Source organism: Temnothorax americanus, unplaced genomic scaffold (genome assembly GCF_048541705.1).
Source record: "Temnothorax americanus isolate GAGA-0224 unplaced genomic scaffold, ASM4854170v1 Scaffold20, whole genome shotgun sequence".
In the NCBI taxonomy this organism is placed as follows: domain Eukaryota; kingdom Metazoa; phylum Arthropoda; class Insecta; order Hymenoptera; family Formicidae; genus Temnothorax; species Temnothorax americanus.
The window spans coordinates 730,188-745,123 of record NW_027509339.1 but is presented as its reverse complement, the minus strand read 5'-3'; the positions used below and the strand labels follow the sequence as shown (position 1 = coordinate 745,123).

At 38.8% G+C, this 14,936-nt stretch overlaps 3 protein-coding genes across 6 annotated transcripts in view; 2 read left to right on the top strand and 1 right to left on the bottom strand.

Moving 5' to 3' along the window:
* Window positions 1-441, bottom strand: part of Nep2 (M13 family metallopeptidase neprilysin 2) — a 32,250-nt gene extending 31,809 nt beyond the window's left edge. Inside the window, exon 1 of one of the 2 annotated variants that reach the window (XM_077405976.1) lies at window positions 206-441. In XM_077405976.1, coding sequence (XP_077262102.1) covers window positions 206-357 — 152 coding nt within the window. In that variant the 5' untranslated portion in view covers window positions 358-441. The remainder of the gene's footprint in view (window positions 1-205) is intronic. The other variant, XM_077405975.1, reaches the window with a different exon arrangement.
* The window catches only part of Pde9 (phosphodiesterase 9), a 187,151-nt gene that overhangs the window by 32,085 nt on the left and 140,130 nt on the right, over window positions 1-14,936 (top strand). Inside the window, exon 1 of one of the 2 annotated variants that reach the window (XM_077406258.1) lies at window positions 9,405-10,928. The exons of the other annotated variant lie outside the window; for it this stretch is intronic. The gene's annotated coding sequence lies outside the window, so the exon portion shown is untranslated. Of the gene's footprint in view, window positions 1-9,404; window positions 10,929-14,936 lie in introns of those variants that run through there. 2 annotated transcript variants of the gene reach the window in all.
* On the top strand, window positions 2,311-5,711 carry Ada2a (Transcriptional adapter 2A). 2 transcript variants are annotated; one of them, XM_077406085.1, is made up of 3 exons: window positions 2,315-2,483; window positions 4,863-5,043; window positions 5,196-5,711. In XM_077406085.1, exons 1-3 carry the CDS (start codon window positions 2,420-2,422, stop codon window positions 5,368-5,370), a joined length of 420 nt encoding a protein of 139 aa, XP_077262211.1. In that variant the 5' UTR covers window positions 2,315-2,419; the 3' UTR covers window positions 5,371-5,711. The 2 variants fall into 2 exon arrangements, with proteins under 2 accessions (XP_077262210.1, XP_077262211.1); XM_077406084.1 differs by lacking the exons at window positions 4,863-5,043; window positions 5,196-5,711 and adding an exon at window positions 3,176-4,671 and having other exon boundaries at window positions 2,311-2,483.

Below are 14,936 nucleotides of genomic sequence, written 5' to 3'. Positions count from 1 at the left end.
ACTTAAAAAATAAACTTTATTTGACACTTTTTTAATGTTTTATCTAGTAAATATACTGCGACCAATGTGTGTGTGTGTGTGTGTGTGAAGGTTAATAATTGTTTTTACAAAAAGTTCATAAAACTCCTTGAGTTTCGCCGAGTGATTTTCCAGTATTTCTCTAATTTCTCTGACAAGCCAGACGATATCTTACATGAAATCTTACCCTTTAATTGCCATTCCGGTCGTTGCTCTGTAAACAGTATCGAAGATGTTCAGGCGTGTCGAGGGATCCTCGTCGATCTTGTCTATCGGTTCGCGGAAATGCAGCGTCTTCGCGCTCGAGAAATCCGGCTCCACGTCGTGCGTTGTTTCCATTTTTAAGCAGGCTGCGTATCCCGTCGAAAACACGGAAATCGACTTCTCGCGTGTAACACTCGTCGACACTTCCCGCAACCGCGACCGAGCGACGACGGCGACGAGCTTTTCGCGTCGCGTATTAAATGCACGCTCGCGCGAGAGAGCTGCACGGAACAAACTTCCCTCGCGTATAGCTACTATAGCTCGAGTTTCTATTGTTTTCAGGACACGCGTCGCGGTGAAGGACGGCGCGGTTCGGGAGACATTCGTAGGGCGCATGTGAGGCATATAGGAAGCAAAAGATAAACAGTATTCCTCGTGTTCTAACGTAACAGAATATTCCGGACGAATTGAACGGTTGTTAAGAGCTGTTGTATAGGCAGAATAATTTATTTCTCTTAATGATGAATTCGTAAAAACTATTCTACATTCAGTTTCTTAATTGTAAGATTAATTTTCGCACGCCTTCAAAAAAGTGAGTTATCGTATTCGGTTGAATAATCTTGCAAGAGAACACTCTGAATTTTTAGGGAATTATGCTAAAAATGTAAGAAGCATTTCCAAATTACGGTTCAACGATGTAGAAATGATTGTTTCACAAAGTCGCAAAAGATTATAATTACCGTTTTTCTTATTATTGGCGACACATTTTTCGGTATAGAAAGCTGTTGGCGTGTTTAAAACATGTTTTATCCGATACTTTCACAAAATGTCGGCTAATATGTGCGCATAATGATACTATTTTTACGTATACACTTGCAAAGCTGTTCCGAAGATCTTACTGCCGCGAATATTTAAGAGAATATAAAATTGCGAATAAAAATAAAATTCTATATAAAGCAGACAGAAAAAAATAGTATATTTTTTTTATTATAAAACCATCTCGTTATAGGTGCGAATTATAAATCCATCTCACTATGCAAAAATTATTTTAATAGTAGCAAAGTTTGACAAAATCGTCTGCAATATGTACAAAATTTATATACCGCTAATTAAGGTTTTTTCTTCATTATAAAATTTCATTTTTGCTAATGAGTCATATAGAGAAAAGATAATGATGTAGGAACACTTTCATTCATAATTTGTTCGCGCGTATTATTTATTCATCTAATACGACAATATTATAAGTGAATTTCTTCGCGATTCTTATTGTTTAACATTTTCTTTTCACTTTTCTCGCCACAATGTTCGTTTATAATGATACTTTATACGTATTCGCTTCTAAGCGAAAGTTAGAAAATATCGCGATCGATATAATAACATGCGTCCTGATAATGATTTCTCTTCGTTGACAACCGTCGCTTTTTTTCATGGTCTCACGTTCATTGTTTTCTCATTGAAAGGTGACAAATGTGCATACTAATGATTTCAACGCGGATTCTCTCGATTAGGTATTCCGATGTTATCGCTTTGCATTTGACCTTAATTATCTCGCATTTTCAAGCGACGCTTGGTTTATTGTTCATCAGGACGTACCTAGTTCAATGTCTGCATTTTACAGAGTTATATTAGAGCTAGTATACGCCAGTTAAATGATTTAAGTGAAATAACGGACCTGCTCAATTTAATTAAATTCAGTGTCGAATTGCTGACTGTACTGCAAACATTTAGCTTGTTAAAAAATTGTCGACGTTTTTGCACGTATTATTTTTAAATAAAAAATCACGCGTGTCTCTCAATGTTCACGTGTCACAACGTAATTTTTTAAAATGTAAACTATAACGAAACGGAGACACTCAAATGAATGAATTTAACAAATTAAACACGCGGAATTTTTACCTGATGAATCTAAATGATATAAAAAAATAGAATATGGGGAAAATATATTTTCTAAAAATATAAAAATAATGAGAGATCTTTATACCGGCTGATCAAAAATCTTCTACAAGCGTTCACTATTCCGTCACTTGATCGCGCCACTAAGCACTCCTGCTCCACGTGTAGCACGCGATTGATCGTGCCGTCCGTGCCGATCGTGCCGTGGACGGAGGACGAGTCGAGATGAATGGAGTGTTTGGCGCGCCACAGCGTCCTTTTAATCGACAGTAAATACGAGACGTATTCAATATAAAAGTCAGTCATGGCTAATCCTAATCTTACGGATATGACAGAGGAGGATGCGGCGGATCTCCAGTTCCCGAAAGGTACATTTATTTCCTGATCGTTATACGGAAATTTGCAGAAACGCTGTAGCTAACCTCACTTTTGCAATACTTGTTGACAATGTGACGTTAAGCGTCGTCTACAATACACGAAGTAAGCGTGGAGTAAGGAGTAAGAGTAGGCGTAAGAGGGCTATTTTCGGTTTAAGAGAGCTGGCGTAAGGGCGTAAGCGAAATAAATTAATTTTATTTCTTACTCTCCTACTCTTACTTTTACTAAACGCTCGGCTAATCAGGACACAACAGGCTATAAAATGTTTACTCCTGCCTACTCTTACTCCTTACTCCACGCTTACTCCGTGTATTGTAGACGACACTTCAATCGCGTGGGTTTCGAAATAACACGAGATTTAGATAGATTACAATTGTATTATAAAAAGACGCAAATTTAACCAGCTATCTTATTTTCTGACTCTACTGATATTTATTTTCTAAAGAAAGAACGTAAATGCAAATGTAATCTGCTGCTGTAATAGCAATGCTGACGTGTTAACTTAACATGCTAATGTTAATGTTACTTTTAAATCTTGACTTGTAGTTTATACTATCCTCGGCTTAAGCACACACAGTTTTAAACAAGCTCGCTAACTATTCGTTTTTTTTGCGTTAACGTTACTTTAAAATACCTGCACATCCGAGCGGCCAAGGCTAAGGTAACGATTTTCCTCTTTCAGACTGTTTATTGAGTCCAACAGACAAGTCTGAGCGTGACGTAGAAGTCGAGGTGTCAGTCTTGAAGGATAAAATTTTTGCCTCAGATCCAAAATGCCGCGTGTGCAGGTCTACTCTCGTGGAACCATACATTCGTTGCGCCATATGCAGCGACGATGTTGAGATATGCCCTTCTTGTTTCGCCAAGGGCTGTGAGATCAACGAACACAAGAACGATCACGACTACGTGATTATAAAGAACGAATTTCCCCTGATCGACGGCAGCAATTGGACAGCTAAGAACGAACTCGAGTTGCTGAATGTTGTGCAACAATGCGGCTTTGGAAACTGGATAGACGTGGGACGTAGGATGCATGGAAAGTCGGCTGAAGAATGCAAGACGCATTATTTGCAGTATTACATAAACAATCAAACTCTGCCGGGCTTGCCGAGGATTGAGGAGAGCAGAGCGAGTTTATTTGGTTGCGAACCGATTCCTTACATGTACAAGTTGCAAGATCTGGAAGAACCTCCTAGATTCGCCCCGAACACGTTCAACAGCAGGCTACTGGCGGGTTATAACGCGGCTAGGTCAGATTTTGAAGTGAATTTCGACAATCACGCGGAATCGCTGGTATCCGATCTCGAATTGGATGAATTTCAACCGGGCGACAACGATTACGAGTTAGGGCAGGCTTTGCAAGCGGCGATAGCGCAGGCATATAACAACAGATTGAAAGAACGCATGAGAAGACGGAGAGTTGTACGTGAGCACGGACTAATCGCATTTCGCAAGGTCATGTCGTCGATACAGAGATATGAGAATATGATAACGAGACCGTTCGCAGAGAGACTGTTGATATTCATGCAGCTTGTGGACGGGATGGAATTTGATTTTCTCATGGAGGGTCTTAACCGCGCCGGTGAACTGAAAAATCATATCAGTAGGCTACTGGAGTTCAGGCGAAACGGGCTCAAGCACTTCTACAGCGTACCCACGTTTCAAAAGCTGAGTAAACTGAGACAGGAGAACGAGCGGGAAAAAAAGCTGTATCTGAACAATCCGGAGTACAGCTGGAGAAGTCTATTGCCCGATAGCGTTGTTAGCTGCAGCAGTCCGATTCTCGGAAGCGCGTCGCAACGTAAAACTGCGCCCCCTCTTGCCATAAAGGGTTTACCAGGATACGAGAAACTGAGCGCTGATGAGAGAGAGCTTTGCTCCGTCGTGAGAATCGTGCCTACTAATTTTTTAGACTTTAAGCAGCTTTTGATAATGGAAAGCAAGAAGAACGGTTATCTTAGATTAGCCCAGGCCCGTATTCTCCTAAAAATCGACGTGAACAAAACGCGAAAGATATATGACTTCCTGGTGGAAAAGGAATACATAAATAAGCCATCTTAATGATTATTTTAAAGTAACTGATACAGAAATAATAATAACACGCGAATACTGTGATAGTACGAATTAAGTTATATTAAATGTTCGGAATTTAATAATAATATATATATATATATATATATATATATATATAATATTATAATAATATTTAAAAAATAATAATTTTAAGTTTTAACAATTTCTGATAAATAAAGTTTTACATTTAGGGAAGTTTTTGAAATAGATTTCAAGTCCTCTTTTCCTTCATCCTATTATCTTTATTAAGATTTTCGTCATTAATTAAATAACGAAGGCGCTAAATTCCTTCACAGAATTTGAAAATGCAGAGACATTGTTGATATCGGAAGTATACATGCTTCTTGAGCACAGAAAAGCTCAAAATGAATCAGCTGAGGAAGAACAGGAATTTTCCGAAGTTTTCATGAAGAGCTTGACATACACCAACCGATTCGGAAAGTTGAAAAATAAAGAGACGATCGCAGCCGTTAGAAGGTAGCTATATAATTTTCAGTTATTTATATATAATGTACATAAACTGTTTTAAAATAGAAGTTTACATAGAAAATGCTGGTAATATGTTATAAAACATCATGAAATATATAAGATAAATATAATATGCGAAATGTAATATTTTTACTTTGCAGTTTGTTGATGCAAAAGAAGCTACATAAATTTGAAATTGCCTCGTTAGCAAACTTGTGTCCCGAAACTCCAGAGGAGGCGAAAGCTCTCATCCCGAGTCTCGAAGGACGCCTAGAAGACGAAGAACTCAGAACGATATTGGATGATATACAAACAAAAAGATCATTGCAGTATTAAAATAAATTTTATATATCCTGTTTTTATTTTCTTTTGCGCAATTTCTTCCAGTAATATAAAGAATATTTAACACGGAGCAAAATCTCAACATGGACTTTGCTCCAATGAAAATATATTATATTTATATATTGCTATAGGCACTTGCACAGGATTTCATTAAATGTTATTTTAGCGCGTTCTATCAATATTCGTTACAATTAAATTCTACTCTTAAAATTCTGCGGTATTTAATTACTACGATTACTAATTAAGCTGCACGTGTCGATTTACATCATTATTATTATATATATGAAAAAAGACAGTGTTCTGTAAATTAATAAAATTCAAAAAGATTTGTCATAGATCAAGTATATAATCTCCTGCTACGAAGTCATCTAACGTATCCAATTTGTGCGAAAAATGTCTATTAATAATTGTTATTACAACGAAATGAATTTATTAAATTATTATATGTGATACTTAAAAAATTCCATCTATTTTGAGCAAGTTTAGTAGGACTGTTAAAAAGCTGCTCGCGCAATCAGAGAACTCTTATTCAGTTACCCAATTCCGGAAATTTGCGATAAAACGAGATTACTCGCGAAAAAAGACGGCGCTAATCGCGCCGACGACAACCGTGTATTACCAACGAGCTAATTATGGTTGTCTTGGCATGAAATAGTGGGTTCTCATTATCATCCTGTATAGGATTCTTGGCTACCCGGCAGCAAGGTAACTCGTTCGACTTGTTGCTCTTTTTAGCAAAGCTGAGCTCGCGATAAGAATCGATGAGACGTCGTTCCACCTATCATTTACCGCGAATCGTAATAGGTACCTACTCTTCGCTATGCTTTTTGCATTAAAAACACGATAGTCTTCTTGTTCCTTTTCTTCGTTGGTCTTTTTCTCCCCTGACTGTTTTCGCGAGAAATGTGTTCTCGCACTCGCACGGCATATTTTTAAGGGATTTTTTATTACAAAATAAAAAATATATGTTTTTTAAGTTCTGGTTTAAAGAAAGAGAGATATTGAAGGCTTTGTTCTTTTTCTTATCGCGTTAGCACGCGCCATCGCTTCGACATTTAAATCTCACTCGATAAAAGAGTTACAAACAACATTAATCTTGTTTAATATTAAATTAAAAATCAATAAACGAACGAATGCTTAAGAATAATTATTCAATTATAATTTGAAAACCAAATATATATAATTGACATTCTATCTTTTTTACTTATTATATTTAAAACACATTTAATGAAAGATGTAAAAGTCGAAGTATTTGGCGAAAATTAGAATATCACGATAATTGTTATTTTTTTTAAATTTCCGGTTTAAAAAAAATCGATCCTCAACTAGATCGAATAATTTATTTTTGCTGCCGATTTTCATCTTATTCTGATTTATTTTGCGCAAATATCTACCTATCGGATGCGAGCAAAATGAAAATATACGAAAATAAAATATGACATTATATTTTACAGCTCGTAGCTTCTATAAAATAATTTTTTTTCTTAAAGTGTTTACGAATCACTCGTTCTCGTGCAAATTTTTAAGTCAAATAAAAGTGCATTAGACAATATCGTGAAAAGTGCTTACATATCGCGCATAATGACACTCGCATTAGTGGCGAGAAGAGCGGCGCCGTCGTTGGCGACACATAGTAATCGGCAACTGCACCGCTCCCACGAAGAAGCCTCTTAAAATATAATTATGACGGTCCTTAATCGTCTGTAAACTCGGAGAAAATGCTGCTGGTTTTGCCAGCGCGGTGAATTGCGTGCGACTAGTAATCGATAACGGAATCGAAACGATCGGAGAAACGCTATCATCAAAACGATGGGATCAATAAATCGATCGTACCGAAATAGCACCGTCCGCATTCGCGATGAGTACATTATAGGGGAATAAGAAATTTATATACACTATGATATATAAAGAATAGAAGATTCTAACGATTTAGCAATTTTAGCAATTTTCCATATATAAATGAATTGTTTTATTATTTTATTTTTGGCCTCGTTTTTCTTACAGCAACTATTATTTTCTATACAATTCCAAGTATGGAACCCTAATGGGAAATCAAATTGTCTTCTATCTCGTAATCCGCCGTAATGTTAATATAAAACTTATGTAAAATTTTTATATAATTTCTACAAAAGTTGTAACTTTAATACAATTATGCTCTTAATTTTTACGTTCGGGTAGGTAATCTTTTATTTTCGCAATTCAAATCGAGCCTAGATGCAAATCATATTCTATAGAAACGCTTACAATTAAAGTGTCGCAATGGGATAGTTGGACACTGCTGGAAGACTCGTCACATTAGTTTTTTTTCCTAATATGACGTTATTTTCTTGAAATTGCGTAGAAAGTACAAGTTAAACGCGTAACGAGCACGCACTAGAGATCGGGATAGAGCTACTGAAACGTGCAACAAGTCTGTTATATTTCGCGCAGTGAGTTTGATGGCCAATCGATGGAATCAATTTGCATAATGTATACACGCGAACGCGCGTATGCTTGACAATGCCTTGATGCGGAGTTGCCTTTATATATAGTGATAGGGAAATATCATTGACGTCCGTTAACGTCAATAAAATCGCTGAGGAGATCAGAAGTTCGCGAGGATAAAAAATTTAATTGTATTTTAAAGATGCAAGATATGTGCGCGGTTAGCACACCGTCGACTAGAGAGAGATTCTTTTTTGAATATAATAAAATTATAAACTCGTATTTAAATTATAAAATCTTGCATAATAAAATCATGTTTGGTGTTAAATTAATTAATTCAGAACGAGGAATCGATATCATCCCCGCGAATAAGACCTTATAATCGTATTATGTGCTGAATTGATTTACAATTCTCTGTACTTGTAAAACAATTCAGCGTTTCAAACTTTAACGAGTCCGCGTTTTAAGCGAGTTTATACAGTTTCTCGAAGTACTGAACGATTGTCAAACTAATGATGCTGCAGGACACGGTTCTGTTGTTTTAATGTACTTTCAAATGAGGTGGAAACTGATTTAAACTGTCGTGCTTTACGTCCAAGACCGGTAACGACGATTAATAACGCACGATTAATATATCACGTATATTCGAGTCGCGTAACGATATACCGTGTGTAAAGATGTTGTTACAACGATGTATTGTATTTCATACGGTATTTTTCCTCACTAGCCACGTGCTTTGATCTTTTAAGAAAATAAACAGCGAGAATATTAATTCCGTTCGTAATAAATTATTCGAAAAAGAATATAGCGATAAAATAAAATTTAAATACACAATTGCAAGGTACATGAGACTATTTATTATATGGCGAAGTAAATATTATTTATTCGGTTTGAGAATATTTTTGTCAATTGACATAAGTTTATGTCGCTACTAAATAATTATGACTTATGAATTATTTTAAATAATTTTCACGCAACGAAAATCTTATTCTGGTGTGAGGTCAGTCCGAGGGAATTAATTTCTTAAGTATACGCATCGATAGATCTTGTTTATTAATCATACGATATGCTAATATGCATTAAACTAAACATGCATTAAATTCTAAAATGCGAAAAGGATTATGTTAATTTCCTAAAATTTAATTAATTAAAATTAACGAAAGAAAAGCATACGAATTACATTGCTTATTTATCTATAAAACATTCAACACTGTGTAAATTACACATACACTATCTATATTATATAATCCGTAAAGATTTATAAGGAGAAACACGTTGCAGGGGGTGCTAGATACATAATTTACTCATATATAAATTACCGTTTTTTTAAATAACTCTTTTGAATGAACGTTGAAAAGCACAGCGCGACTATGTCTTAACAGATAGCGAGGCAAATCGGAGCGAGTAAGGAACGTGGTAAGTCGACCTGGCACGGTGCAAAGCTAGCGATCGAGTGGATCGAGCGAGAGCGCGCGGGCCCTGTCGGCCGGGCGACGCGACGCGTCGGTTCGGTCGCGATCGGCTGCGCGGCCGAAGGTCGCCGAGGCCAGCCGATGGCGGCCGAGCGGGCGAGCGGCCGAGCGTCAGTACAGCGGAGGCGCTCCGACAGTCCGGTCGAGACGTACCTATTCAGTATATGTTAAGCAGGCGCGCGCGATACGAGTTGTCACGTTTTACCTTTCGCGAGCGCGCCGCCATCGCGCATCGTCGCCGCCGACCGACGACGCGATCAGCGTCTCTCTCTCTCTCTCTCTCTCTCTTCCCCGATAATGCATCTCGAACGATAAGATCGCGCGTTCTTTTCACGCGTGCCCCGGACATACATGAAATTTGAAAAACCAAGTGCGCGCGGCACCGATAAGCGGGAGAAGCGCTCCGGTTCTCATTCTTCCTCGCTTTCCGCGACCGTGACACACAGTTTTTAAAAGCCGCGCGTGTCCGAGAGCCGCGAGGGGAAAAATGTCGCGACGAAAGTGAAGATTCGAAACGGATCTCGTGTTCTCTCTCTCTCTCTTTCTCTCGCGATCCAACCACCGATTCCTCCCTTCCTCCCCGTCATCCTTCTCACCATCCTTTCCTCCCGTATTATTTATCGTTTTCTCTCACTCGACTTCCATCCCGTTTCTCCCTCGCGCTCCACTCGTTCGTCCTCTCGTCGTACTTCTTCTCCCTCTCCTTCTCTCTCCTTCGCACCGACGTCGTCTCGCGCGGGGTCAGTGTCTGCTCGATCGGATCCCGAGCAGGAACATACCGGCGGACGAGGAGGAAGAGGTGGAGGAGAGGACGATCTCTTTCCCTCGGCGCGGCCCTCCCTCGGAGACCGCAACCGCTAAGCGACGCGCGCTCGCGAGCGAGCGAGCGCGCGCGCGCGCGCACCACGTCCTTCGAGAGTCATTTTCGGAGCGCGCTCCGTTTTTCAGGCGCGCGCACCGCGCCACGCGACCACTGGTCCGCGAGACCGCGAGCGGCAGAAATGTGATGATGTGATTGACGTCGAGCGGGGCCATCGTCGCTCGAGGATCGACGCCGAAGCGGATTTTGATTGTCGCGCCGACATCGGACACGCGACCTCCCCGCCTGTCCCGTTCGCGGTGACGGTGCAGGAAATTGTGATTTGTGGTGCCCGGCTCGCTTCTTATCACGCTCGCTCCTTGCATTGTATATCACTCGCCTTTTTTTCTGCTCATCCCCGTGCCTCCCCTCCCCCCCTCTCTCTCTCTTTCTCTCTTTCCTCTTTCTCCGGTATCATTTCTCTTCTCCGTTCCTCGCGCGCGTTTTTTCCATCTCCCGCTCCGTGTCGGCCTCCTCTTTCTCCGTCGCACCTCGCGGCCGCCTTATACGTCGTCTCGCTCGCTCGCTCGCTCGCGCGCCGCGTGTTTTCTCGCGAGCGAACGCGAGAAAGAAGGAGAATCGGCGGGCGATTGATACCGCGAGAGAAAGAGACACACGCCGCCTCTCGGAGGAGGGAACGAGATCGGAGTAGCCACGAGTTTGTGTTTTTGTTTATCACGGACGGACTGCACCGGTATATATAACTATACACCGCGCTGCGCTGGTGCGCGAGAGGAAGTTGCAAGTGGACGCCCATCGGAAGGACGTATTCGTTGCCGGAGAGGCGTTCGAGAAAGGTAAGCTCGATGCGCCCTCCGTTTCGAGGAACAGTTCTTACCGTTTAGAAAGATTGGGATAATTCGATTTGAAAGAAAGAGAAAAAATTATGCTGAAAATAGTCGAGACCCCGACAGATTGAATTTTCTTAAGAGAAATGTAGGGCAGTAGTTCTCTTGTCGATATGAGAAGGATTAGGATGATTTGCATCGAATCGAATATTCGAAAGAAAAGGAGAGCCCGACAAATTAAAATGTATTTGCGGCTGAGGATGTGAGAATACGCGCGCAATTTGTCTTTTGAGCAATTATATTAACCAAGCTACGCCCGAGTGTCCGGGGAAATTGGACGAGTATCGGACGAAATGTATATCGGCGAAAAATGCATATTCCAGAGCGTCCCGACAAACGACTTTGAATATGCATTCGTATATCAGCGTATATATAAAACGCACAAAACGCATGGCGCGCCGCGCCGCGCCGCGCCGGTGCACTTGTAAATACACGCGCGAGAAAATGTTATTATACGCGAATACATTTCACCTAACACCGGTGTCGCGGGGGCGAGTTGATTCATCGTGGCGATCAGTATTGTCGACTTGAACACGCAACATTGTCGCGTACATTTGTCACGCAAATGTTCGGAGCGCAGAATGACTTCGCTATACCATTGTGTACGCACCGTACTATTACGTTCGATGTGATATGGTAATGCCTCGTATGACACGCTGAGAGCTGCATTCGTATATTCGTTCGCTTCAGCAACAGGCGAGTTTTTTTTTTTCCACCTAACCGCACGTTTCCCGTTATACATTAATCTCGGGAACTGCACCGCTGTTGCTACCCTCCACCCGCGAAAGTCAAGCTTATCTCTCGGAAAGATTTAATAATATTACCCGCGGTTAATTAGATCTCTCCGACAAAATTTTCATCAGCGAGTAAGTTTAAATTTAAACACGCATTTACTATATATATATATATATATATATACCGTGTAACTTGTGCGTTATGTTGCGTCGCGAATTCAGTTCTATTCGTATATGATAAATATTAACGAGGCATTGCGACGTCTGTAATTCCAAGAGCGCAAAACCTACTGGCGTTTAATTTTTTTTCCCTTACATTAAAATCGTCCGTTTCTTCGCTCGCACAAGGTTAACGTGCGTTCAAAGAAGCACGTACGTACTTGTTGTAATAACGATACTTAGCAGGTAGCACACGCGGTCGTTTCTTTACAGTGAATAAACTCAGATATATCGCGAATTGATTTAATTACGGGCACATTGGACAGAATTTATCGTTGGCGTTTTGCCGAAGCTGGCGGTTCCGAAACGGTTGACTCGCTTTGTAAAATGAACATGCATAGTGAATGCAGGCGCATTAGCAAGCGAGCAAAACGAACACGGAGGTATACGTATTATAGTGCATCGTGCATTGCGAAGCTATAGTCATTGCCTAGATGAATTGCCATGAGATTTCAATAGCAATATCGCAAATATTTCTACGGTTAGAAAACTTGTATTTTGTTTATATTTAATTTACAATTGCAACAATATTTCCAGATATTATCTTTTTAAATGAACAAATTATATGCTTATTAGTGCTTATAGTGTTTGAAACTTTATTACGAGCTTTCCCTCTATATTGTAATGTATTATTAATTAAAGTTTAAATTATTTTCTATCTAAATTTTCTCTTTGAGCAAATTCAAAATTTCAAGTTAATCGCTAAATAAATTTTTGCTCCTTATTTACGTTCTTGAAACATCATTTGAGAGAATGGCTCTTGGATTTTCGCTTTTAAATAATGTCGCGATTAAACTGTTGATTGAGCTTTTTGTAGAGCAAGTATGAAAATTTGAAAGGAGTATACACACGCCAATTCTCATTCTGCGGTATATGTTCCGCGTATAATAGTAAGTAATCGTTATTCAGCAATGGACTTGATGTAATGACACGCACATTATAAATTAGATGACTATAAGTAATGCAAATTGCAGTAGACGGTTTTCCATGAATGAGTGCGCGCGTAGCGCACACGTTGAACCTTAATTTACTTCCGAGAGGGGTGTGCATTATATGGCGATTGCATTTAACGGGAGGATATGTGGGTTCTCATAATATTTTTTCCGCATAGGTATCGTCCGTCGTTTATTCATTGACTTTTGTTATTACAAAACTTGGCAATAGGTTATAATATAATATACTGTCGGAAATAACTTCTCTCTCTCTTTCTCTCTCTTTTTTTTTCTTTCTTGCCGTTCTTTATTATTATATCTCAACTTCAGTTATATTGCATCAATTTAATTTCTAACACGATAATCATATTGCTTTAATACTAATTATTTTAGGGGCACATGTGCGACTCGTTAAAAAAGACTTTTTCTTTTATTCTACAAGTACGTGACATTTAGAAATTTCTCAAATATTTTCAAACAAAGTTATTTTGTGTTAATTCCTTTGCGAGTTGTAAATTTTATCAGTTTCGGATAGAAAGCACACAGTTTGCGCGATCGTTTCCGTGAGTCATTTAATTCCTCGGGCTTTCGCTTTTTATCACGGAAAAACAAACGAAAGAAGTTGGTCTTATCTTGCCGCTCGCAAGCCCGCGACTTGTTCTCGTAGGAATGAAAAACAGTTTTAAAGTTTGTCTTCAGCTATTGAAAAGACGTGTCACTGAACAATTTATTTAATTTTTTTTGTCTCCAATTGCGTTTTTCGTTACTGCGTTTCTAGAATTGTAAAGCCCCCGAAAGAAAAACGGATCCTTCTTTTCGCGACGTTATTCACGACGAGCAATTTCTCGTATAATGAGTCGCGACGGAAAATTATTTCCTATACTTTTACGCTTGCGTTTGAATACGAGCGATGAAAATTGCGTTATAAACGTTTCCGTCACGAATATTAAGACCGGGTGATTCAATTTTTAATATTTGATGTTAACTCGATATTGATTTTTGTTCCGTTGTGAATCAGTTGCATTTCGTCATAATTTATGACGGAAATTTGAATTAAAGTTTTACATGTATCTAATGTTAATGTAACTTATGCCATTATATCGTTATAATTATATATATTTCAATATTATATTTTACCAATTCCCGGTTTTAATTATATTAAGGAGAAATTACGTGAACATTTCACATGTGCTATGCTAATTCAAGACATTCATGATTCATGAAATGCATTGCTCTGTTAGAGCCGAGTGTAATTAATCTCTTTTCAAGCCAATGTTATTTGCCTTGCTCACGTTTATTTTCAGCTAACAGTTTTCTCGTATGATATATTATTAATTAATATCGACGAAATTTAAAAAATGATCCATTTTATATTGTAGCTTAGCTATGAATCAAACAACTCAAACATTCATGCCCCTAACATGACACGAAAAGATTGTTTGTTCGCTGCAGCTTTGTTGGCGAATTCATAACGAAAATGGATCTCTCATCTCGAGGGAGCGAAAAAGGTTATATGTATCTTATCCGTCGCGTTCTGTTTGATATGTTTTAAAAAATGGTGTGTTGTTGTATCCTCCTTAAATGACACTCTGGAAATGTAACTTATCTCTTAATTCAATTATTCGTAACACCTATGAGAATATTAAAGAGACGCACTCGTTTATTCCTCTTGTTTTTTACGGGTTGATTATCTAATGTTATAATTATAACTCACACGAAAGACGTTTTCTCTCATAACAGTCAAGAGCAAAAAGTAAATTCATAAACTGCAACAGAGAGAATATTAAATTTCATGTAAAATTTGCACACACAGTCCGGCATATTATCTCTTTAATTGAAGAATCCAGTAAAAATTACGCGAATATAATCTTAATAATTAATTATTACTTAATAATATCTTATTGCTTTATCACCGAAATTGATGAGAATATTTTGGAACGAAATTATAACGGAACCGCGTAGACAGAGATAAGCTCACTAAATTTTCCCTCGTGGGACTTAGCACGTATTGCTTCGGGCTCTTCAATTATTCACGATACGGGATTTATAATGGCGGGTGAGTAAAGTATCTA

Excerpts from the sequence above, each read along its gene's own strand:
- Ada2a (XM_077406084.1), top strand. The coding sequence starts at position 2,420 with ATGGCTAATCCTAATCTTACGGATATGACAGAGGAGGATGCGGCGGAT. Across the intron at positions 2,484-3,175 it reads GGATCTCCAGTTCCCGAAAG|ACTGTTTATTGAGTCCAACA; the intron begins GTACATTTATTT and ends TTCCTCTTTCAG.